Source organism: Opisthocomus hoazin, chromosome 1 (assembly GCF_030867145.1).
Source record: "Opisthocomus hoazin isolate bOpiHoa1 chromosome 1, bOpiHoa1.hap1, whole genome shotgun sequence".
NCBI lineage: Eukaryota > Metazoa > Chordata > Aves > Opisthocomiformes > Opisthocomidae > Opisthocomus > Opisthocomus hoazin.
Genome location: NC_134414.1, coordinates 91,964,601 through 91,990,031, shown reverse-complemented (window position 1 = coordinate 91,990,031; position 25,431 = coordinate 91,964,601). Strand labels below are relative to the sequence as shown.

Sequence of the window (25,431 nt, the reverse complement as noted above, 5' to 3'; positions counted from 1 at the left end):
TATTTCTCTGGTTCCTACATAAAAAAAGCTCTAGAAATCTGCAGTTGTTATCCTTCCTTTGTTTTTCTCCCTCCCATCTTTTAATCAAAATATCTTTGCAAAAGTGGTAAAACACTTCTGCATGGGATCGGAATAACATGCTGCTGCCCACTTAATTTTTTTTGTGTGTTTCATTTTTCAGTTTAACTTGAAGAGAAAATTATATCCTGCCATTCCTATTTCAGCTGTAACACACTGACTGTGGCTTCTGCATAACAGCCAAGAATTTATTTTAAAAAATTGTGTCATGTAGTTTGTTTCAGATTTTGTTAAGAAAAATGACAAAAACAGAAACAAAGGGTAAGGAAATCTCTCTCCTTCTGTGGTAACGTTATTGACCTGATGTGCTCCTTTCCAGTATTTCCCGCTGTGATAACCTTTTGCAGCTAAGCAAAATTGATCCCTGTTATGGGGGATGTAAGGGAAGGTGGCAAGTACAAAAACTTCCAAAAACCTGTCCTCAAAATTTGCACAGGAGGTGGGCAGGGAGGAGGAGAGGTGTGTAGGAAGAGTGAGGAACTGCTTGCGTGGTTTGCCTGTGCTGGAGAAGCCGGAGCAGGGTTGTCAGACATAAGGGAGGCTGTACCAGGTCAGACTCAAAGGTCTGTTCAGTGGGGACCCCTTCTCCAGTAATGGCCTCCTGCACTTGCCCGGAGCTGGACGTAAGAAGAGGCTGAGCACACAGATGTTTCTCCCAGGCATGAGCAAGCCTGTTAAGCTCCACAGCACCATGTACATGTGATGGGAGACTTCTCTAGAGGTGAGAAAGGCTTGCTGCCTCCAAGCATTTGGTCATAATATGAATACCACTCCTAGCTCTGTTCGCCGAGCTGGTCCTTCAAGCCTAAACTGTCCAAAGCCTATTGGGCGCCAAGGCAGGCTCAGGCCTGGCTCCTTTCCCTTTGCTTTCCTTCCTTCCTCCAGGTTGAGGAACCTGGGGGAAGGCTATGTGGGCAGGAGGACAGGAGAGAGTGCTTGTTTTTTTGGGGATGGATTAGACCTGGTGGGAGGAAAAATCCAGGAACCTCTGAAGCAGGGGAGGATACAGAGGGGAATAATCTACAGAACAGGGGAGGATGAGGGAAGAAGGAAATTGAGAAAAGGAGGTACCACCACCTCCTGCCTTTCCTTCATGGTCACTTGTCGTTCCCACATTTCTCGAATTCCACTTGAATTCTACTAAAGGATCTGCCAAATCCTCCCCCTCGCCAGCTCTTCTGATGAGGCCCTCAAACGCTGTATGTGTAGTAGCAGTGGAGGTCTGAGTAAGGATGGTGATGAAGTTGCAGCTCCCTGAGCATCACAAGTTACTCACTGCTCATGAGTCAATCTGGACATTTGAGGCCTGCTTTACTGGAAAAGCTTTGAACCTCTATTTGCCACACCTAGGGGAGGGTTGTGCCCTGGCCAGTGAGCCAGTATACTGCAGCATGTCCTCAGCGTTTCTTCTTTTAACACTGGTTTACACTGGGTGGGGACTGGAGCAGCATTTTACCTTCTGATCAAGTATCTGAAGTGCCAAGTAGTGAGATTTTCTTCATTGCTCTCTGCCTTGTTGGTTGTCCTTTATCTTCCTTAAGTCTTTTTACCTTGCTTTTAAACACAGCAGAAGGTAGTGCATATTTGTATGGGAACAGGTTATATAAATCTCTCTCTAGAAAATATCGTTGTTGCATCTGTAAAAGTTTGAGAGAATAATGACTTAACAATCTGGGGGCGCTTGTTTGCTTACTACATCACAGCATTCTCTGCTTGGCTGTTTTGCATGCAAAGGACTTCTCAAAGAGGAGGTGGCTAAAGTTTGATTTATTTTGCATACTTTTTCCTCTCTACGGTGCCAGATAAGAGATGGTGGTTTTTAAGCCTGTGTTAATGGAAATAGAGGTGTTCTGGCAGAGTTCTCCTGTGGGACAGCCAGAGCTTGTTGCAGAGCCCAGTGGAAGTGTGTCCAATTCCTCAGACAGGAGCCGAATAAATGTGTCTGAAAATCATCCTGTCTACATTGACTGCACCTTTCTTATCTGTCGAGGTCTTCAGTAGCACCGCTCTTCCCTCCATATTCCTTTTAAGGCTGCCTGCTTCCTTTAGTAAAAGCAGTCCCTGAGCCTTGAGGAAAGAAGCATGTTGTTCAACAGAAGCTTTTAGAGTTGCTTTCAACAGTAAGTAGCCAGTGACATTGGGACTGGATAAAAGCAATACTGGTCCTCATTCTGATAAATGAATTTTTTTTCCCTATCCCTGTCTTGAACTTCACATGTGACTTTGGAAATACCTTGCAAACAAGTGTCCAGCTGAACACAGTGTATTGGGAAGTCTCTGCAGAAGCTGTGTTCTTCTGTTGCTATTGTATTCCATAAGACAGTATGAACATCACTTGTATGAGCCATGTCAAGGATAGTAGTGTGGATGAGACCAATAGCATCCATCTAGGCAAAGACCTGTTTTTAATAAAACCGTCAGATTTTGTTAAGAAGGAAATTGATAAAATTAGTACTGATCCTACCAGTATACTAACGTTTAAATAAACTGCTACTGCTAGACAGCATCAAATCTAATCCAGCACTGAGACTTGAAAGAATGATGTAACAGCTGCTAAATGGAAAAGAATATCCTGCAGCACTGGAGAGATTGTTTTGGTGCACATGCACTGTTCGTTACATTTGTAAAAAGTATGCACTTAAACACAAGAGAGTGAAAAACTCTCCAGATGTTGGTGTTAATTACTTACTATATTATAATTCAAAGTTAATTACTTTTTAAATTACAATATATGGAAATAACTGCTTTCCAAACATCTTTTGGCAGTTCATATACTGAGCTGCACAATACAAAAATTTTGCTGCAAACTGAGATTGGTGTGCAAGCGGTCTCTTAATTTGCTGTGCAGTGGACACGAGAAGAGTTTAGTCCTTATTATGACACTGACCGTCCTCTGCTCCCCCTCTGGCCTTACTTGCTGCTGCAGCTCTCCGTGTACCTTAACGCAGAGCCTTCATTTGTGCCATGTTGTGCTTTGATGCTCAGACCCTGAATAAAGTGTGCCTTTCTACACACCCGTAATTGTAATAGGTTGAGAGTAGAAATGAATTCTATTCAGAAGAAGTCGTTAAATGTAAAAATACCATATTGCTTTTTAATGTGTTCTTTAAATAGCAGCGAAAGAGCTGTTGTTTTGCATGTGGAAGAGCCACTCAGAAGATGAAGCCGACTGATAATATGATGAACCAGTGAGCTACTTAGCTACGGTGCTGATGAATATATAAAGAGGAAGAGGTTTTTTTGGGCTCTTAGATGTTTGTATTGTAGGTAGAAGGGAGGTTGTTCAGAATTTCTTGCACAAATTATTTTGAGTCAGAATACTTGTAAAATAAATTTTTTGCTTATTTTCATATCAGTGTCGTGTTTTACATAGAAAAAAGGAAAGTACTTCAGTCAAATTACTTGTATTCTTACTGTTGGTTTGGGGGTTTGGTTTTCCTTTTGTGTTTTTGTTTTTTTTAATTCAGATTGTGCAAATGTTTGTTCTGTTGTGTAGTCTGAGGAAAATCTGGATGAATAACTGTATGGATTTTGGAAAGTAACATGTATATTTTGGATACTAGCAGTAGATGGCTGTCTTTTTATGATTTTATTCCATTCTTAATTTAACCTGCGTGCGAAAGCTTGTGCATTATAGTTTTTGTGGAAGCTCACGATATCTTTAGTGCAGAGATTGTTTCCTCTGTCTATAGCTGTTAGAATTCCCAAAAGAGGATCACATGGATAGTTTGATATGTTTTTAAGAAGGTACTTCCTCTATATAACATAGACAGGAAAGGATTTGCACATTGTTTGCTGGTAAAGGAATGCTTGATCTTGTTGTTTAGTTTTTGCCACAAACCAAATTATTAATGTATGAGCAGTTTATGCTGTGATTCCATGTGTCCTATTATTTTACTTGGCTTTTTAGTTTTAAAATTCAGTCCTGTGCAAACTTAAAATGGTTTTTAAAAAACTATTGTTTCTTTGTGAAAAATGGCCTTCATATTGTTCTTTATCTAAGCTATATCTGCAGGGTTTCACGAGGTTTAGTAATTATGTTCTATAGTGCGTTAATGAAAGGCTCTTTGCAAATGAAAATGGATGATCCTCTACACATCATGTAATTAAAGATTTCACCCTCAGATTGTAGGTAGCATGGGCTTTCAAGTATGTATGAAATATCATTTAAATCTTTTAATCTATTTCATCATGTGTTTTATTCTTAGAACAGCACTTTCATAGTAGGTGGTATAAGTGTATTCTGTGATTTGCAATCTACAGAATATTGCTGGTCCTTGCTCCAAGCAGCATTAAAAAAACCGGCAAACATACATCACCCAGATAACTGAAACGTGACTGCTTTCATCTTATCATTTTGGATTAATGTATAATAATATTCATTAGGTATGGAACGAAAGAAACATTCTGTATAAGCATGTGCTTTAATGAGAAAGAAATGGGAGGGTCATTTTCCTTTGTAAAGAGTGTAAGTAGAAAGGTATATTGGGGCAAGATGCATAGTAGAAGGTAATGAAAAGAAATAGACTGCAGAGAAGAACTGGTGATGAAATAGGTGAGGTTTAGAAAGAGTAAGCACAGAAGAGGGACTCAAACAATGAAATTAATGTTGAGAGGCAGGAAGTTAAAAGTGAAAGGTATGAACTGGAGATGCAAAGCCAGCACGCACAGGTTTTAAATGTGAAAATTGCATGATCAGGTAGTAACAGGAGACAGACTCTAGCAAACCCAGAGGGGAACGACTCTGGTTACGGACACTGGAAGATTGCTTGCTTTTTATGACTGGAATACAGACAAGAAGTGATAGGGTATTCAAAACTGTGGGTTTTTTCTGTGCTGTTGCAGAAGAGGCTGTGCTTGAGCTTTGTGATACTTTCATGCTTTTGCTCTTTAGGAAGAAAAAGGAAGAAGGAGGAGGCAGAGAGAGCATTTGCGTGCCTGCCTGGACACTGAAGGCACTGGCTAGACAGAAGGGAGGAAACTGGGGGGGGGGACGGGACACAGGGGGCAGCTGCCTGCTTTCTTCAGTGGTCTTTGCGTGACGTTAACTGACAGACTGTGAGCAAAAGTCATAGAAGGCAGACAAAACTGAAGTGAGAGCTCAAAACACATGTCTGAAAGATCGTCTTCCTGGACGTGGCAGCAGAAATTGTAACAGCAAGGGGGGTCATCTGGCCAAAAGATAACAGGAACAGGAGAGCTGAGAATGGTAGAAAGGGTATGCAGGAATTACCTGTTTTTCACTCTTTGCATAGAGGGTAATATAATGGAATTCTTTATGGTGCAAGTGATTTGTAATCAAATTAAGAGGAGAGAGCTTAAATACAAAAAGGTGTAGTGGCTTACTGTTGAAATTGATGGATAATTGGTAGCAGGGTTGGATGAGGTGGAAAAAATGAGGTCAGAAATAAGTTACTGGAAGTCATGGCAGTAGAAGAGATACTTCAGCGAGGTCGAAGAGACGAAAGTATGTTGCAGATAACCAGAAGATGATGAGAGGGCATCTGGGGTTGTAGAAAGCCAGTGATCATAGGCAGAGCCCTAGGAAGGTACCACGAAGTTTACAGGTATGTGCATATAAGTTCCAGGCATGATAGTTACTGGAGGTGCTTGATGTTGGGGTCTGATCTGCTGAAGGAGCTCCATTGGAGACAACAGGCTCAACATCAGGGCAGAGACTGAAGGAAACATATGTGAACAAAGACTGAAATTTTGTGGTAAAATGTTGCAGAGAAGGGAAATAGGAAACCTAGACCAAAGTCATGAATCAGTGGGATAAAGTTATCTGGCCAAGAGATGCAGGGGAGGTTTTCCACACAGTTGGTCTGAGCTACCAAAAGATATTGGAGACAGAACAGAAGATTGATAGAATTGAAGGGGATATGATGTAATCACAGAAACCTGCAGGATCAGGAGTTTGAAGTGTATAGATTAGGAGTTTTGTACTAGACCAGAAGGACATAGCAAAGGTAGTAAGTAAGAAGACCAAAGGGCTAAAAACCACTGGGGCAGGAGTTGCAGGCAGCAGGAGTAGACACCTTTCACAGTAAATGTGAAGGTGAAGGGGTTGCCAGATGTGAATGAGGTACTCGGAGGAGGAAAGGAAGAGGGCGGTAGGTGATGGAATGGTGAGTGGGGAAGAACCAGGTTTGATCTGCTTGAAAGGAGGAAAAGAAAAGGTGCAGAGAACATTGTCAGAACAATAAACCACCAAGAAACTCGCAGAGCAAGGAGGTGGGAACAGAACCGAGTGGAGGTCCTTTAGTGAGAGTTAGGAGGTGGTGGAGAGGGAATGAGGCGACCATACGTAGCTGTATGTTAAAGGTAGAGCAGGATTTGGGGAGGGAAGGAAATCCCCTTCTTCTGCTTCCCCATCTGAAAATCCTAACTCATTGAGCCCTGGAGAAAAATGGGGGGGGAGAATCTCTAAGAATAACACGATCTGGGCATGCACTAAAAAATACACAAGGCGGGGGACCCCAGAAGGTCTTAAATGCCTAGACTTCAAAGAACAGAGTGGAAGAAAGGAGGGAGTTTTTGTAAAAATAAATAAATAAATTGGCCATCCTTCAAAGTAACCTACTTTGGGTTGGGAGTGATCATTTATGTGCGTGGCTGGGAGGAGCAACTGGCATTGCAGCAATTTAGCTGTGCTCTGAAAGGGATGGAGAAAAATCCTGAGGTCTGCATAGACAAGAAGGAGTTAATGCTTGTCGAGCATTATTCTTATACAAATTGAGTCCGGAGCAGAGCAGCAGCCTCACCAGCAGGAGCAGATGCTAGGCAGTGATGCAACCTGTGTTATTTACTTAGGCCTCTCTAGTGACCTCAGTGGCTCGCAGACAAAGGATACACATATCTGGAGGTAGGTGGTGTGCTGGTACTTTCTTTATTCAGTCCTTTTTCTTTTATTGCAAACAAGCTCCTGCAGTCATCGTGCATGGAGCAACAGGGAAACTGTATATTTTTAGCATGCTTTGAGAAGGAGGGGGAAAAAAACTAAAACAACTAATTCAGCTTTGGTTTCTGATTTTGTACCAATATAACTAGGAACGTTTAGAAGCCATGATGCGTCGGTCCCTTGAACGCAGCCAGCAGCTGGAGCAGAAGCAGAAGCGATGGTCGTGGGGAGGAGCACTGGCTGCAGGCTCAGGAGGGAGAGATGGTGAGTGAAACAGGCTGCCTGCATTGCAGATCTTGAAGTGTGAAATGCATGAGGTTGTGGAGGTAGTAAGGATGATGCATTTTATAGTTAGAGTGGTACTGTAGGGGCTACTGCCTTGGGGTGTGGATAAATGCTTTGTAATTGCTTGCCAGGCTTCCTCTCTCTAATACCTTCTGGGGAGAAAGGTCACTCCTAACTTTAGGAATGCAGATCATTTTAATAGAGTAACCAGAATCTGTTTGGAGGATGCTAAATGCTAAAATTAAAACCTATGTGCTCTCTCCCTTATTCTCTTCCCCCGCATTGTCTTCCCACGCATACAGTTAGCAAATTTAATATTCACCAAAGGACCGAGTGCTGTCTAAGCCTTGCAAAAGATGATCTCTTTTTGTTTGGTACTTCTAAAAACCTGACAGGATTTTCTAGATGACTATGCAGCATGTGCAGTTTAAAATAGTTTGTTTCCCGCCCCCCCCCATACTTTTTGTTGCTGCTCTTTTTGATTTGGCTTCAGAACAAATTCTTTTTGTTACATAATCAGTTACATACTGCTTTTGTATTTCAAAAAGATGCATGTTTTCTGTTTTAAATCATATAATTTATTTAAATTTTGTCAGGTTTGAATAAACCTTTGTTATGAGGAAAAATATCCATGTTTGGGTGATGACGAAATAAGACAGTTATTATCTTTTACACTGTTTAAATATACTTAACTCTAAAAAGGCAAACTCTGTTTCACATCATAGTTTTCCAGGAAATTAAATATATATGATAATAAAAGAAGTCTTTTATACTTTGAGAAAGAAACAGTTTGTCTTTGTGATGCAGTTTATGCTTAATTCCAGCTCTCCCAACTTATTCAGTAATTTCTTTCACCTCTTTTTGCTCTGATTTCTCTGCTGTGTAGGTGAATCAGAAAATACCCCACCCTCTGTTCTAGGTTTAGCTGCCAACACCCTTCCTCCAGACCCTGTGACCTCTACTGCTCCTGCTGATTCCTTCAATGGTATTTCAGAGAATCACAATACCATCGTGTCTCGTTTATAGCTGTTCTAATCACTGTAATCCATCCACTGATCTCGTCCTTCCTAACCACTGTTTATTATTTCAGTCTGGTACTCTGCAGCATTACCCTTAGCGATGTGGACCAAATGTCTTTTTAATTTCCCTTTAATTTTGCCATCGTGGAGCAGTGCATGCCTCTCATTCTAGCACAGTAGAGGCATTTCATGATTTTCTCACTACCTGTAGACTTCTGCCGCTCAGATTCTCATCTCTGTTAATTCTGCGGGTGCTCTGTGTTTGTGTGTGTGTGTAAAAGTAATTATGCATATATTTGACAGTTCTAATGGACATGCATGGGCACATGTGCTGTTGAAAAAAGTTTCAGTTGCACAGTAAGATAAAATGCTTTATGGAGACCAAGTTTCATCAAAACAGTCCTCTGTTCTGTCTCAGGGGCCTTTTTCTACAATATTTTAAGACCGAGCAAATTTGATATAAACACCCATGCTATGTTTTCAGCATCCTGAAGGGGATTTTGGCCAAGATGGTATTTATAACAAACTCAAGTAGTTAACTTTGTTTAGGCAATCATGGTTGGGGTTTTTTTTATTGTTCAGTTATCTTTTTTTAATTATTATTCCCATAAAAGGACTGTGGAGTAGAGTCCTCCAAAATTAAGAATGGGTTACATATAGGATTTCTGATTTTTATTGCAAATGTACTTGGCATTTTGAAAACGTAACACAGCCTGTGCTTTTAAGAACTTGGTTCCTTCTCTCCTCCCAAAGGAGGAGCTAGGCTTGGATATTACTCCTGTGGAATGCACAGTAAGTGTTGATCTGCCGATGATCTTGGAGAACTATTATTTCTGTGCAAACAGATTCAAAATTTTGTGCTAATTGTTGCTCATGTACAAAGAGATTTGGATGTGCAACTGATGTTTTGCAGCATATGAGCATTATACTGCTTTTTTAAAAAAGCAGATGTAGAGAATTGTGGTGTTTACTGTAGTAGGTGGGGGCAAATCTTGCAGACCCCACTGAGGCAACGTTTCAGTGGATGTAACAGGGAATGTCGTAACTTCGGGGCTACAGTATTAGGGCCACATATACTTCTCTAGCTGAAAAATATTTTTGGTTTTGAAAAATAAAATTTAAATTGAAGGGACAAAACATCAATGCTTTTAGCTTCTGAGCATCATGCAGTGATCGTCATATACTAGTACAGTGTTGTCATACTTGAATAACATTTTTCTGTTTTTCAGCTGAATAAATGGCAGGGTAGGAAGTCGGTATCGCACTCAGACAGACTTTGTCATACAGTATTCAGAAGAAGAACGAAAGCACTTGGTGTAGTACCAAAAAGTGCACTTTTTTTTTCAAAAATATTCTCAAGCACAAAAGGGTAAAGCCAAATGGCTGCTGCCAGATCAGTCATTAAAACAGTGAGTTCTCATTGTGAGAACGTGCAAATGTTGGTTCTTTCATTTTTGTATTAGAATAACACCTGAAGTGTACCCCAGCTCTTCCAGGCTGAAAGTAGAGACGAGGGGGAATGGAGATGAGTTTAGAGTTTTCATGTGTGCGGTTTGTTTTCCTTAGGTAACTTTCTGCTTGTGCTGGTATTGAGTGTCTTGTGTCAGAATGGCTTCACTCTCAGACCTGATACGTAATTATTTGTCTGTGGCAATATAAAATATAGGCTGTCATAAAACTGGAATGTTAAATTCACAAGCAGAAAAGTTGCATCCCAAAGCATGTCTTGTAAAATGCTTCTCCTCCAGCAGTTGGGAATAGCTTATCTTACTCCTTATTCAGTGCCATGATCAGTGGCAAGGGCCACGAGTACAAATGCGAGGTTAATTTTGGGAGTTTTTCGACACTGTGATGTGAATACAAATATCTTCAATGCGTCTCTCTGCAGCATGTGACAAACTTTCAGCTTCTACAATGAATCTGCCAAAGCAAATGGAATCGCCAATCAGTAAGCGCCTCTCCGCCTCCACAGCGGCAATAACACATTCCCCTGACAGAGGCAAGTGAATATGCTGGTCTCCTACCAGCATAAACTCTCCTTCTGCTTAAGCACTACTTGTTGTCCATATAGCTGTGTAACTCGCTTATGTCTATTATGCAGAAGAACTCAGATATTTGAGGGGTTGTAAGTTAATACCATAGAATAGTTCTGCAGCCTGTCCCAAGACTGCACTGCCGTGCTGGAGATCCTAGGCCAGCTACAAACACCGTGGGGTTTTTTACTGATTCCTTTTCAGTTTTTGATCCTCCAGCAAACAGGGCTGGAAGTACATGCTGTGACTGCAGCAGTTTCCTATAACTGTACAACTTGTGATCTTGTAGCCGAATTATGAAAAACAAGCAAACCAAACACGTAGCTCAGCAATAGGCATGGGATGTACTGTGGGCCGAAGTATGTCCGATGAGCCACCTGGAAGGCTGCAGTCTGGTGACCAGAGTTGTAGAGCCCTTTAATTTGGTTTGAAGCCCTGATCCGAGAGAGGCTCAGCAAAAGATGATCATCTTGTGGGATTAGTGGTTACTAAACACTACAGAGAGGACTGAAGGATTTATCCTGCTGTGAACTCTTTGGATTTTTTTTTTTTTGTTGGTTTGTTTTTGTGTGTCGTCTTTTCCTTCTCCCCCCCGCCCTTTTTTTTTTTTTAAACTCTTTTTTTAAACTTTTAATGAGAAAAAAGTGTATCAGCTGAAATAAGTGACACTGAAGACTGGTTTCTAGAATGAAAAGACAAGGTAAACTTACTGTGACTTCTGAATTGCCTAATGAAAACTCATAGCATTGAGGTTATTATGATAGATGGCTATATATCCATGTATGCGTGTAATAGGAGCATCTATAAATATCTGTTTTCTATAGCTGATGCTTATATGTATGGAGTAGGAAAGAATGCAGACATATTGTGTAAATAAGACTTATATAATGCGGTGAGACTGCAGATTTTAAATGCAGTCCCAGTATGGTTGGCACATTAGTGAGTAGCTGCGCTGTTACACCAAATGTTTCACCTTTTCTGCTGGGAAGAAGGCAAACCTTTTTCATGCTGAGTCATGAAAGCAACCATTTTGCAGAATGGAACATGCCTCTGTGTAAGAGGAAAATGTGACACAGTCTTAACGTTACTATATTTATTGTACAGATGGGAAAATAATTTGAAATGATGGAGAAAGTAGAACCCTTTTTTTTTAAGAGGGAATTAAAATTATCTTTAAATATTTCAGATCTCAAACAATTCCAGATTTTTTCATTTCATTTAATTATTTCATCATTTTGCTTCAGTTATTTTAATGTAACATGTTTTTATTTCTTTGCATTTTAAATTATATTTTATTTGCTCCCATCCTTCAGCTCACCGCATGCATCTTAGTCCAATGGAAAACTTTATTGTTTCTCGACTGCTGACTCCCACACAGTCATCTTTAGCCAGAAGCAGAAGTACATTAATGCTTTCTGAGCAGTACAATAATCCAGGTAAAAATGTGAATTACTCACTTTGAAACTGTTAAGGTATGTTTTTGGTTGCATTTGAGTAGTTGCTGAAAGAAATGGAGTACTATGAACCGAATGACAGTTTACACAGTACTACAAAAATGATTGATGAAACAAGTTGTTCCTGATAGCAGTGTGTTTAAAAGCTTGAAAAAACACATAATCTTGTCTGTCTGGTTCTGAATGGCTTTTTTAAAAAAAACATAGTTATTAAAAAAAAAACAAACAGAAAATTGAATCAACAAAATCATTAAAACCTAAGCCAATGGAAAACCGAATATATTCATTTAAGAACCAGTTTTTTAGACCAGTGTGTGACACCTCTCAGAGACTTTACTTGATATATTAGTGTCATCCCTTTTTGTACCCAGATAGTATGTAGCACAAAAATCCCAGTGCACGATTTCAGCCTTAATTATTTTTACCAGGGTTCCAGGTCTTTGCTGTTTAATTCCTTTTTGCCTTTAACTGTGTGACTGTATATGTATTTGTGTGTATATATATGTGTGTATAAAATGATACTTCCAGGAAAAAACAGACACTGATAGGAAGGTGTCAGTTCCAGAAATTATTGATCTTTAAGAAACTGAAAGTTAGGGATGATACTTACTGTTCCTGTCTGTAAATGGCTGTCTGATAAAACCTTTATTTTGCAAACACCTGCAAAACTAATGTTCCCAGTCCCACTAATACTTAGGCAAGTGCCTGACTCAGAGTAGTTTCTACTTATAAAGCTATACCTGGTCATAGTGTTTGCTGAAACAAGGACAAAAGTTGAAGAGCTGTTTTTTTTACTTTTATTAAAACAAAAAAAAACCTCACCCGAAACTTCACACCCAAATGCCTGTCTGCAAAAGGAAACATTTTTTCAGGATAAAACCAGTTGCACAGTTAGAAGACTGATCATCTTCAGGAGGAGTATTTTCATACACCATGGTTGAAATAGGCTCAGGTCCTGCATCTGTGCTTTTAATACAAAGCTATTTAAAAATGAATTGCAAAATAAGCCTACTTTCCTTTTTGTGTTACTTCTTTGTTGCAGTGCATAGGGACATTGATACTGAATGGCTCTAAAATTATCTCCCTTGTTTCTACATTAAAAGCAGCATCTGGAAGCAGAAATGTTGTGATACAGTACTTGACCCATGAGAAAATTCCCAATTTTCTTACTGCTCAGGGATCAACTACCGCTAAGACTGAACAAAAGCCAAGTTGAAATTAATCTGTATATTCTGCTTAAAATTGAGGTGAATTGCTGGGGCCACCTACAGATGTTGTTTCCTGTGTTGCATTTGATATTGAGGAAATTAGTAGGGTCTTCCACTGTCCTTCCCCACTCGTTTGTCAGCTCCCAGCTTTATCTCTCTCTTTGTCACAGGATCTTTAAAGTAGCACGCTGGCATGTCTGACAGGAAGGCAATTTGGCCTGCAAACTGCTGTTTCCCTGAGCTGAAACTGGAGTGCTGATTCTGGGAACAGCTGTCCGAACCAGTGTCCGCCTGTCATTTCCTCTCGCAAGGCTGTAGCACAGATTGCAAACAGCATCAATACTCAGGGTGGCCATTGACCATTTTGTCAGTAATTGCTAGCAAAAGGGTTGAGGGAGCTCTCGCATTTGATGTGCAGTTCTCTCCGTAGAAGCAGCTTCCTGAACAGGAAAGAGGGTTCTTCCTTTTCAGGAGCTCATAATGTGCCTCATGTGGTTAGATTTGGGTCAAAATTGCTCTGCTCCTGCATTTTCTGTAAGCTTAGAAGTCAGGAGTCTCAATTTAAGACACTTTCTCTAGGGCAATGCATTATTAATGTCACTCTGAGTCAAGATATTCAGGCAAATGGTTGTTATTGGGCACATAATTTTTTTTACAGTTGAAGTAAAAATCCTTAAGCAGCATTTACGTTTCTGAACATTTTTGTTACTATTCTGTGAACTTCTGCCAACTTGCTGGAAAGTCAGTCAAAGAATATACAGGTCCAGTCAGATTTAGAAGCATACAAAAAGGCTTCATAAGAAATTTTGTAGGACTTCCCTCAATAAAAAAAATGTGAATTCATTTACATTTGAGCATAATTACTGCTTTTCCAAAGTCAGTATCCATCTTGACTTCAGTTGACTATGATTGGAAGCAGTCACATGGTTACAATTATTTTCTGTTATATTAATAAAGCATATACTCTGTTGATTGTTCCATATGTGTATGAAAATTTCATCTTAGAAGGCAATATGAACAAAACCAAGAGTAAAATAATTGTTTTTAAAAAATCCTGTTCATATTGCAAATAAAAAAAAAATACCCAGAAAGAGTTACCCTGTAAGCTGTAATGCATGTGTTGCACTCAAACTGATGTCTACCACAAATAACAATAACTGAAATACCTACAGCAGCACTTTTTTTTTTTAGGTTTGAGGCTGTGGGGTTTTTTTTTAATTAAGTATTATTTTGAAAAGCAATTAAGGTATTTGGAAGCCTTTGCCATGTTTAGGCTTATTTAAAAAAAAAAAAAAAATTCCCTACTCTTCTGTCACCTTTCCTGTTCTGCAGTATTTGTTCAGAAGTCACCTAACTAGAAATTGTTTGATTATCCTTTATCATATGCAAAGGAAGCTGGACTTTTCAGAAGAGCAAAGAATTGCAGTCATAGTCAGGTGACTCAAAAGGTATATGAGTAAGAGAGCGATATTTTAGAGATAATTAATTAAAAAAAATCCTATAAAATGTTATTTTCGGTTGAGGCATTTTTAGTAAACATGGGACCGTGTTGAATGTGTTATATAATGTCATCTTTTGAAACAGTTTTTCAAAACCTTGAAAACTACCTTTGAACATTATAACATAAAAGTATGCTGTTTTCTCCTCTCCTTTACTTCCTCTGTCTGTGCTCCCTTTTGCTCTTGCTATTGTGCTATAACTCTTTAGTATTCCATATCTGTCCTCGTATAGCACCAGGTAGTCCTCTTAAATCTCCCTACAAGCCTTCCCCCACCCGAAGCACCGACAGAAAGAAGGCAACTTCACCCTCCACTTCAGATGCCATGAAAGGGGCGGCTGCAGCTGAAGTTACTCAGGTGGGTTTGCAATGGTTTTGATTTCACTTCTGGGTAAACTGATGCAGCTTCTGGTTGTTACCTTTCCCTTTACATTCATAAAAATAAAGTGCTACCCCTGTTGTAAGAAGCAGCAGTAAGATAGCAAGCCTTGCATGCACCCGTTGCTTTCGTGCTCCTGTTTAGCAGCATCCTGGTATCTTCCACCTCCTGGGAATCAGTGTTGAGTGCTGGTATTTGGAGCAGCAACACCTTTATTTTCAGGGAGCTGAGATTTCTGGCACTGAAGTGTGTGTTTCTGGACTTGCCTATAACTTCTGGGAACGGGGATGACAAATAGGATCTCTCTACTGAGTATGACTATCCAGTCTTGCTGGTTAATTAGCAAGATTCACATACTTCGGAAACTTGCCAAGTGTGTTGGCAATGCCTCTGTTTTATGCCAATCGCTTAACTCTTTCTGTGGACATTTTTAATGCTGTTTGCTAAAAGGTGCATTATTGATCCACTGTAGTTTCCAGAAAAGCAAAGGCAAGTCATGCACCTTCACTGACTCTATGCAATGCAAGACATGTTTTAAAAAACTTTTGCTAGGGCTGTAAAATTTTGTAAAATGTAAAGGTCCTGTGTGTTGTACTAGTTAATAGTAAAGGAATTCATGCCGTCTAAATTAGATGTGAGAGGACCAAAGGTGGGAGCTAAAGATTTTGTGTAGTGTGCGATTCACAGAGTTACGTCCAGCAGCATTTCTGCGAGATGTCTGGGTGCTCTACTGACCATGTCTAAGAGGTGCTGCAGGAGCATGTACGTGATTTTGAAAACTCCACCCAGTGCTGCTACCCCTCCCAAAGACCTCTTGGAGAGGCTCTGATGTGGTCTTATTTACCTGCAACTTGTATACTATGTCCATGGAAGACACGGGGGGCAGGGGGGTTGTGTCTATGTAAAATAAAAAACTATTGCACCTCAGTTGTGAGCTCCCGTTTAAAAAACTTTTATCTTAAATGTATGTTACACAAATCTGTTTATATGCCATCTTGTTAATAAAACAATCAAATATATTTTTGATGTGTTGGAGCTAATTATGGAAACTAAAATGAACTATGCTTCTAGACTGAGAAGATCAAGAAAGAGAAGCGAGCCGCAACACCTGGTTCGTCATCTGGTATGGGATCTCCTCTAAGAAGGTCTGATTCTCCTGCTGCCCTGTCCAGAAGATCTGCGTCACCTGCAACACCTAAGTATGCCCTTCTTATTGGTGGTCTAATATGCTGTGAGCTTCTTGTTAGCTATGAAGGAGACGTAGATTATTGAGGAACTTCCTTTGAAGTATTGTATAAAATCTAGTTAATTTTAGTTATACATACACACATATACAGATAGGGAGAGAAGGAGAGGGAGATGTAGATGAACAGATAACATAGGTAAGATTGTGTTAGTAGTCACTAGAGACACTTCTCTGCCTTTTCTCAGTGTTTTGAAACTATCACAATGCATTTCATAATTCATGTGAAATTTTCTAAACATTTATTTTTAAACATGCTTTTGTTTTATTTGGTTTTGAAGAACCTCTGCCTAATGTGAAGAAATGCACAGAACATGAATACTAACTAGAAATTCCAGCATTTAAAATACGCATTTCCTATTGCTGGCATAACCATCTGGTTCCATAAATATACTTAACTATGCATTATCTAAACCATCAGTTTTAATCCTTGTTTATTTGCAGACCTCTGTGGGTTTGTTGCTTTTTGTTGCTGGTTTTTTTGTTTGTTTGTTTTTTTTGTGGAGAGTTGTGGACCTTTAGCATATCCAGGCTTATTAGCAATTGACTTGCTTTTCTTAACTGTCTTTTGCAGACACTCAAAGCTGTAGTTCATGTACCACAGGTTACAGCTCACAATTCTAAACAAATGTGTTTTCAGCTTTCTTAGAATAGGATATTAAGTCTGGCTCAAATGCAGAAGTATGCTGAAGTAGTCATGGTCTACAGTAGTTGTCTGATTTTTTGTTTTGTTTTGGGTTGTTTTTTCCCCTAGACCCTGTTCATGGATCCTCCTTCAGTCTTGAAAAATTAACTCTTTTTGTCTGATTTTTTTTTTTTTTTTTAATCTGAACATGCCTATATTCTGAACCGGTCTTGATGATCCCTTTTTTGATAAATTTCTTTCGCTTCACAAAGGAGCTGGTTGGTGTTCCTTTTTCTGTTTCATCTCTGAGTGCATAGCCCTGTAATGGACGATGATTTTGTGTGTTAATCTGGCATTAGACAAAGCATGGAAAGCCATCTGACTCTGGGCATTCTTTCTGTTTTAGACATCCCCTTGCATGCAACTGGGAAACTGCAATTCTTGTTTGTGTTACAGGGCCACAAATTCTTAAACTTTCAATGTTATATGTATAATGTCGTCAGATTCTGAACTATTCTGAAGAATGGAATCATAAGAAATGTTAATGACAGTCAGCTTTTTTATTACAATTTTGAGCTAATTGTTGTCTAGTGGCATTCCAGAATGTACGGAGAAAAGCATGAACTATAAAAATTTGTATTATTCTGTAAGTATTGATATTCCCTGTTCAGAATGTGTCTTTCAGTTCACTCGGGCAGTACAGGAGACATACCAAGAGACATATTTAGTTAAGCAAAATGATTGGAGGGAAAGGGATTGCTGAGAGTGACGGACTCCTTGATGGGCAGGCATTGAAAAGTTTGGTATAGCTCATTGTAGAGACATCTGGGGGGGGAAGATTGTGTGAAGCAAACAGATGTTTAGTGCTTTATGAAAAAAGCGTGTCCAGTCTTAATTTGTAGTGCTAATTTCCATAAAAGGTTGGGCAAAGATGGAGACTTTTTTCCCAGAGGTGCAAATTATGGGAACCTTTTTATAGTAAAATATTTTCACGCCTATAAGGAATATAAACTACTGTTTTTAGAGGAATAAGCACATGCTGTATGGAGGAATTAAGAAGCCTGCTGATGGGTTTCTCTGTGATTGTGAGCCACAGTAGTTTTCTTTTTTTCTCCCTTTCCTTCCTCAAGAGAATCTGATTCTGACCACTGCTACAAATGTATTACTGAGCATTTAATCTTAACATGGCCCAATTAGAACTCCCTCCTTGAGCTTATGAGAAATACAGTAAATAGTTTAAATCCATGTTTATTACTGATTGCAGAAAGACAGTTCTGCTTCAGCACTCTAGAAACTTCCCCTCAGAAATTTGAAATAAAATAAAAGGTGTCCTGGCCACCATACTATATTATTATATAAAGATACACATTTCTTCATAAAACTCAAATGCCAGCTTATGATCTAGCTGGTCAGTGGATTTAAATGTAGGCAGACAGGCTTTTGGAACCTTCCTTTAGACTGTATAATCTTACCTTTTCATTTAGAATTAACTTTGGAACTTAAGTATAATTTTAATGTGACTAAATATGTAAACAAATTACTCGTTCTACTTGCAAACCTGAAAATCTTTTACAAGTTTAATCTTTCTCCTTCCAGCACGCTACATGGCCAAAAAAATACCCTGGATGAAATAAGAATATGTATTGTACAACATTAGTAGTTAGTGATCCTTTTTTTTTTTGAAAGGTCTTGAGGAAAGAATCAAGTATGGCCAGTGATTTAGATGATAATTGGTTGCATGCATTTTTCTTCTTAAAAGTATGTGACTTGATATTCAGGTTTTCTTGATCCTGTTCTAGTTCTTAGTTCTTCACAATCGTCACCTTGGTTTGTGACTGGTAGTTGCTTGTTTTGTTTATATGTTATTTCATTATTTATTAATTAAAAAACTCTTTTTATCATGGTAAAGTAGCTGAAACAGGCTCAAACAAGACAATAAAACTTCAACCTAAAGAGAGACAGTGATTGATGGCAAAATAGATTTGCAGTATAATTACCTTTAAAAATACAAGTGTTTGAAGTTGCAGATTTTACTGAGAAAGCATAAAAGATCAGCCCAAAAGATAACGTCCAAGGCAAAAATGAGTGAACAAATATGGAGCTAAAAAGGAAAAAAGGGGAAAAACCAATATGTTGAGCAATAATTAGAAGCAAGGAAGGAGTTCAAAGCTTGAAGATATTTGAAAAAGTAAATATATCAAGAAATGTCACACAAGAAAGAAACCCAAAACTATTGCTTTGAATCCACTGTGGATCAGTTGACAAAGATGAAAGTTAATGGATTAGAGGGCTGGGATAATTAAGAAATTATCTTTTATTTTTACAATTGCTATTGGATACTGATAGTGTAAAGTGCTCCTGTTCTTCAGAGCTTCCATAAGATCAATAATACCAGGTTTTTTGGTAATTTATTTTTGATGCTTCATCTTCAAAGATCTATACATTAGTTGGTTTATTCTTGCAGTATTCCTCAGAGAATAGGTAAGTGTCCCAACTTATGGATCGGCAAAGCAATAAAGCCCGTGTCCTTCACATGCCTTTGGGTGAAGAGTCCTTTTGAAATCAGTGGGACCTGACTGAATCAAGGGAGTAGGATTTAGTTTGAATTATCTTCAGATAAGCCGTAGCATAAGCCAGTGAATAAAAATGGAAAGCTCCAACAAGCCTCGGAGTTACATTATTTTGCCGAAGCATTACCTCATATGATGAAGAGGAAGGGAGAAGGGGCCGCAGCGCTGCTGGCGGGTGGTGGTTCTTGGTTCAGTTCCAGTTCCCGGTCTGTGTCCCTGTCCTTTGTTTGCAGGCTCACTAACGGAACCTGTAACTTGGTGGGTCTTTTGGGAGACATCCCACTGCAGCTGTTGGCACGCATCTTGATGTCAGAAATGCACGTGCTCAATCGAGTTACAGAATACCAATGAAATATGAACCTACAGTAGTACAAAAAAGCCCAAACTTTTAAAAATTTTTAGAAATGACCTATTAGAAAGGTGTCTGCGTGTGGTAAATTTCTCACAGAAGTAGCTCGTATGTCCTGCGGTGACCTACTTTTAGATGTTATTTGATATGTGCTACATTTACTACTCTTGATCTTTGTTTTGCCTTGGAAAGATTAAAACAATGGGTAGAACGTTGGATCAAGACTGTTTTGAGGGATTTTTTCAGTAGCTAGCTAGAGAATGGGCCAATTCAAGTTTTGAAAATATCTGTAATAATGCAGCTATCAAAATAACACTTCTCTAGACCTATGCTGAGTTTGTGCTCTTTTCAGAAATATGACATATGAATTTGCTTCTGGCTGGAAAAGATCAAAACTAAGAATGAAAGAAAACTATTTTTGAGAAAATGTCATAGACAGCAGAGAAAAATGTCGGAACGCAGGAATAGCTTGTGATCGGAGCAATGACAGAAAGCAGGCCTGAGAACATGCAAGTCTTTGGTTGGATTCAGCAGAGCTTTTGTTGAATCAATAGGGAGATAGGATGAAAAATAACGCAGCTCTGGCATTGCTGCAGATTTCTGATTTACAGTCAGCGTTCTGAACTGCTGTAACCGATGACCTGTCACGTACCTGGCTTTTCAAGAAAGCACGCTGTTCACGGACAAAATTGGATGTGACCTCTGACTCATGTACTTTATTTTCTATGCTTAGCAACTGTAAGCTCAGAACCCCTCTTGTGGTCTTCCTGGGATGTTATTCTGCAGTATAAGTTATCCCCCTTTTAATTAAATAAGAGCTATTGTAATTTAAGGATCAGTGGGTCGTCAGACCTGATAGAGGTTCTTGCAGTGTGTGTAGGGGTCATGATGAGAATGGTTTCTTACAAGCTGCTGCCCCCACGTCAACACAGGGCAATTAGGTGAGGAAACGAAGACCACCTGGAGGGAAGAAGATGCTTTCTGTCCTTCTGTGTTGCCCTGTAAAATCTAGTGACTGAGACGAGCCGACTTCCAGGCAGCTAACATGCTAACGCTTCTTGGATTTGGGCAGTTTGTCGTCTTAGTTCTCTGATCCTCATCAGGCACACTTCTGCGTTCCCACATTCTTACCAGGGTTTCATTACATCCTTTTCCTTTTCTCCCAAGGCAAAAAGAAAATGTTTTTTAAACCTAAGCAGACCCCTATGCAAGTGTTTATACATTTGCCCTTAATGATCCCACTTTTTTGTCTTCACAATGTAGTTCGGCTGTTTCTGGTGAAAAGTAGCATCATTTCAATACTGTTAGAAGGAGTGGTTTTTCCAGTAACAATTCTGCATGTGTCTAGGAATGTTGAAGACGCTAAATTGATAATACATTTTAAATACAAGGGTGAAATCAGTGTTCATTTAATACTTTCTATTGGTACCCAAAAAGTGATTTTACATTTCTGAAAAAAAAAAAAAAATCTTGATGGGCTTTCTCAGCTTTTCACTCCTCACACTGCATTGTTATCGTCCTTGCAGTAATCTGTTTTTTATCGGCTTCTCGCTTTTAGTTGCTTTAAAATAAGCAAAGCCTAACTTTTTCTTCTGGCTACAGAGCTGTTAAGAAAAACATTCTGTAGGTCTAAAAGTTCAAAGATGCATTACTTAAATAATAAATTCAGCACATGTTTCTAGTCCAGCAGGTAAGTTGTACAGCCGGTCTGCTCTAATTCCTATGCAGTGCAAGATACATAGCTCTCATGATTAGACTCCTTCCTACCAACCTCTTTAATTTGGTTGTCATGTCTTTATTAGAGAACAATTGCTCGTGCGCTAATACAGAAAATGACTCAACCTTAGTTATGCAACTGCTTTGCTCCTCCTGTCACAACAAGTTAAATAAAAAACATTGCAAGGAGCATGTGGTAAAGTTGGAAATGTAAACCAAAGACAGCAAGAAGGGACTACGCTTTGAAGATGTGTCTGGTTAGCAAGCAGCATCCTTTCTGCTGCAGGGAAGCATAACAAAGGTTGTTTGCTTTTTGTTTACATGTTATATTTTTATGAAATGCCGTTGGAAATGACTGTAATGGTGAGGCACATACGAGATGTATGTATGTAGGTGAGGCTTTGAAATCTCTGCCTTTGTCTTTAGGAGGGCCTGGAAAGCCATCTATATCCTAAAGAGAAAATGAAAGACAGTGCTAAAACCAGAGTTGGTCAACACCAACCAATCTCATCATCTTCGCCCATTGCTGTTGTTTTACAAGAGCTGGAAACAGACTTGCCTGCCCACATCTTCCAAGGCCTGTTTCTGTGGGCGAGCAGCAGGGGCAGAGGCTTCCCTACAAGGCAGGGCGAGCTGGGAGCCGTGAGTGGCAGCATGGCAGATGAGGGCAGGGACCTCATCCGCAGGACCCCATCCTACTGCAGACATAAGGATTGACTAGAGCAGGTCTGGTGATGGTGACCAGGGTCAGCCAAGAGTCTGATGACAGCCAGCAAAGGCCTTAATGAGGCAGGTCCAAGGACAAGCCAGGACATCGGGTCAGGATCAGCAGGTTAGGAGGCCAGGAACAGGCGTACCTGCAGCTTAGCTCAGGCAAGGACCAAGGGCAAGGACCTGAGCTTACAGGTTGCTCCTGAGCCTGCAGGCAGAGGGTACCTGAGCTGAACTTCAGATTTAGTTGGGTGCTACTGTTCTACCAGCCCAGGGGCTTCTGGAATCTGTGATGGCTCTTCAGTGGGAGTAAGAAAGTACAGGTGGTGCAATACTCTGCAGTCTTTTCCTCCCCACAAACTGGGCAGCTCTGAGTGAGCTCCCTGTATTCTGGTGTCTCAGCCTCTTTCAAATGCAGCATAATATGGTGGGAAAGAACCCTTTCTTCTCCTGAATTCTTGAATGGGGCGGGGGTTGAAAGATGTTTAATTTTTATTGTATGCTCTGTAATGCAAATGCTGTTCGGGTTATAATAGTCTCTGGCCACACAGTACTATAGTTAGATCTAGGCAAAACTTGCCACTCCAGTCCATTAATTTTCAGCCGTTGTCCATGTTTGTCAAGCTTGTGGTCTGCTAGAATGAGTATATAGTCCAGAAAGCATGTTATAGTATATGAAACTCTATATTGTGTAGATGAAAAAAGTGATAAGGGATAATACGTTTATATCATAATTGCACATCCACAAGGAAGGTTAAAACTACATGTATAATGTTGACTTAATGTAAGATTATTTATTCTAATGGGACTCACATAAATCATTATTTTAAGATTGCAATCTCTTTACTTCCATATTACTTAGTCACACAGCCCAGCCTTTCTTAATGTTGCAAGTATTTAATGCTCGTTACTGGTGTTACATAAATAATGAATGGTGTTTGCATGTAGTTTTATGTTTCCTGGCAATCTATTCTCTTTAATGTGCCCCTATTTTTAGTGAATATCAAGTATCTTTACCCTTCCACTTTCCCAGAACTGAATTCAGGGTTGTCATTTCACATAAGCTATGCAGGAGCCATGCGGGCAGTCGGCAGCGTTGCTGCTGTGCGTTGCTGTCACCACCAGTGCAGCCGTGTAAAATGTTGCCAGGGCTGAGCTTTGAGCCTTGAGTCTGTTGTGTTGGTGCTGATTAAAGCATGAACTGAAACAGCGGAGCTGACTGTAGAATGGGTTGGTCAGTTCTGACTCTTATTCTAGTACCCACCTTCACCTTTGTGTGTAGCAGTAGTTTGTGCTATTTTGGGAAATCAGACACCATGTTTTACAAGGCGGTATTCAGCTGAAAGCAGCACACTGCAACTCATTATGATTTCTGCAGACAGAAAGCAGCCATAGCTTTGCTTTAAATGTTGAGAAGGACTATTGAATATAGTAATGTTGGTAAAATTGTTATGAAATGGCCATCATTAAAATAATTGGTTTAGGTCGTTGATAGATTTCATATTTCTTGCCTACAACTCAGACTGTATTCTTGGTCTTTTTAGATGAGAATTTCCGTAATCATTTGCTCTTGCATGCCAGTTTTCTGCATTTTGGGTTCTGATTGCTTGCATCCAGGTGGTTTCTATGCAGTAGTGTGCAAAACAGCTGAGACTCCTATGTAGCCAGAGACAAGAGGAACAATACGGGTGAAGGTAGAGTTTGATTCCAAGCTGTGTAACATATGGCCTGTTTTGATTTTTGTTTTCCCTCATCAGGACAGTTGCAAAGACTTATCCTCAGTCTCCTAAAAATGCCAAACAATATCCAGCCTCTCCTGTGAAGCATCGTGCCACTTCTAATCTCAACCAGGAAACTCCTAAAAAGAAAGCAGACAAGGAGAAAGAAAATGTCAGTCAGCAAAAATCCCCGGGAGCACGTACTGATGAGGCAGGCCAGGTGGCTTCTGAAAAGCATGTGCCTTCTGCAGGAAAGACTGAAAACAGTGAAGGTGAGTCTTACCGCAAGAATAAATTGCAAGGTGTATTGTGGGTCCGTGAAGCTTTTAAACAGTGATGAACTGTTGTTTTTATGAAGCTGCTCAGTCATGGGTTTGTGAGAACGTGTAAAGGTACACACTAGAACCAGTAAATGTATAGTTTTCACCAGGGTTGCCCATGTAAGAAAAACACTTGTTAATGAGGATGTGGAAGTGTTGAAATCCAGGGATGTCATTACCCATGCCATATTCTATCTGCTGAAAATGCTGAAGTATGCTTTGGAAAAGCACAAAGTGTCATGCCAGCGTGAACCAGGCCCATTTTAGCACCGGTGTGAGTGTGGAAGTGCTGGACACTCTCAGTTCCCTGCCTAACTTTCCACCCTTGGTTGTCTTCTCCCAGGGAAGATCACGGCAGGAACAACTGATGCAGAAGAAGCCTCAAAAATTCTAGCTGAAAAAAGACGACAGGCCCGCCTGCAAAAAGAACAAGAAGAAAGGGAGAGACAGGAAAGAGAAGAACGGGAGAGGTATCTCTGTTGATTTGTGAAAATTATTACCTAATAATTTAACTTCTGTCACTGAAGATGCTTGAAACTGTGGTGGTTTTAGAATCGAGGTGGAAGCTTACGTGTAAGTGTTAATTTCTTTTGGTTTGGACCTCTAATTCATTAGTGTCTTTTGCGGTCTTTGTGACTAGTGAAGGTAGAAAATAATAATTTGGCCTCTTTAAGAAGCCTGAAGAAACTATTACTCATCCAAATACTTCCGGTATGTCCACGCACAGTATGGACATACCTGAAGTATTTTGTGTTGTAGAGAAGTATTTGAGGCAGTTTTAAATGAGCTAGTTCACATAGAAGAAACAGTCTTGCAGTAGTAGTATATGCCTTGACTTGTATCATTCAAGGGATTAAAACCTGAAGCTTATCTCTCTGCCAAACTCTGTTGTAGGCAGCTGGGGGCTTTTAGAGTGGGGGCACAATGAAGGTTGCTGAGTCTAAGCAGTGAAATTCTGGCTCTATTCTGGGACCAAGTTTTTAGGTTGTTCTCCACGTTGGATGCTGGTTGCAAGTGTCAACAGATCATGCCCTTCCTTCTAGCCCTCAGTAGTAAATCACTAACTCTGCACGTCTAAATTCAACTTTGTTCTTATTGAAAACATGGGGGGGTAGAATTTGGAAATATTTCCTGAATCCCTGATACACAAGTATAAGAATGATCAGTTGTCAAAGCAGGTCTTGAATGTGGTGACAAAGGAGCATGGTGTCCCTGAGTGGGCCAGGGTGGAATTTAGACCCACTCTTTTTAGTGTACCACTGTGTTTTGCGATCTTTGTTTCCTGTTACTTACCTGATCTGTTTATCATCGGCTGAAATGAAGG

General features: G+C 39.8%; 1 protein-coding gene across 6 annotated transcripts in view; it reads left to right on the top strand.

The window, feature by feature from the left end:
* The window catches only part of MAP7D2 (MAP7 domain containing 2), an 88,012-nt gene that overhangs the window by 54,628 nt on the left and 7,953 nt on the right, over positions 1 to 25,431 (top strand). The window contains exons 1-9 of one of the 6 annotated variants that reach the window (XM_075429275.1): positions 6,682 to 6,943; positions 7,129 to 7,243; positions 8,151 to 8,249; positions 10,172 to 10,282; positions 11,630 to 11,752; positions 14,686 to 14,834; positions 15,927 to 16,054; positions 23,827 to 24,059; positions 24,451 to 24,577. In XM_075429275.1, the coding sequence (XP_075285390.1) occupies positions 7,144 to 7,243; positions 8,151 to 8,249; positions 10,172 to 10,282; positions 11,630 to 11,752; positions 14,686 to 14,834; positions 15,927 to 16,054; positions 23,827 to 24,059; positions 24,451 to 24,577 (1,070 nt within the window). In that variant the 5' untranslated portion in view covers positions 6,682 to 6,943; positions 7,129 to 7,143. Of the gene's footprint in view, positions 1 to 6,681; positions 6,944 to 7,128; positions 7,244 to 8,150; positions 8,250 to 10,171; positions 10,283 to 11,629; positions 11,753 to 14,685; positions 14,835 to 15,926; positions 16,055 to 23,826; positions 24,060 to 24,450; positions 24,578 to 25,431 lie in introns of those variants that run through there. The other 5 variants (XM_075429241.1, XM_075429233.1, XM_075429250.1 and 2 more) reach the window with 5 other exon arrangements.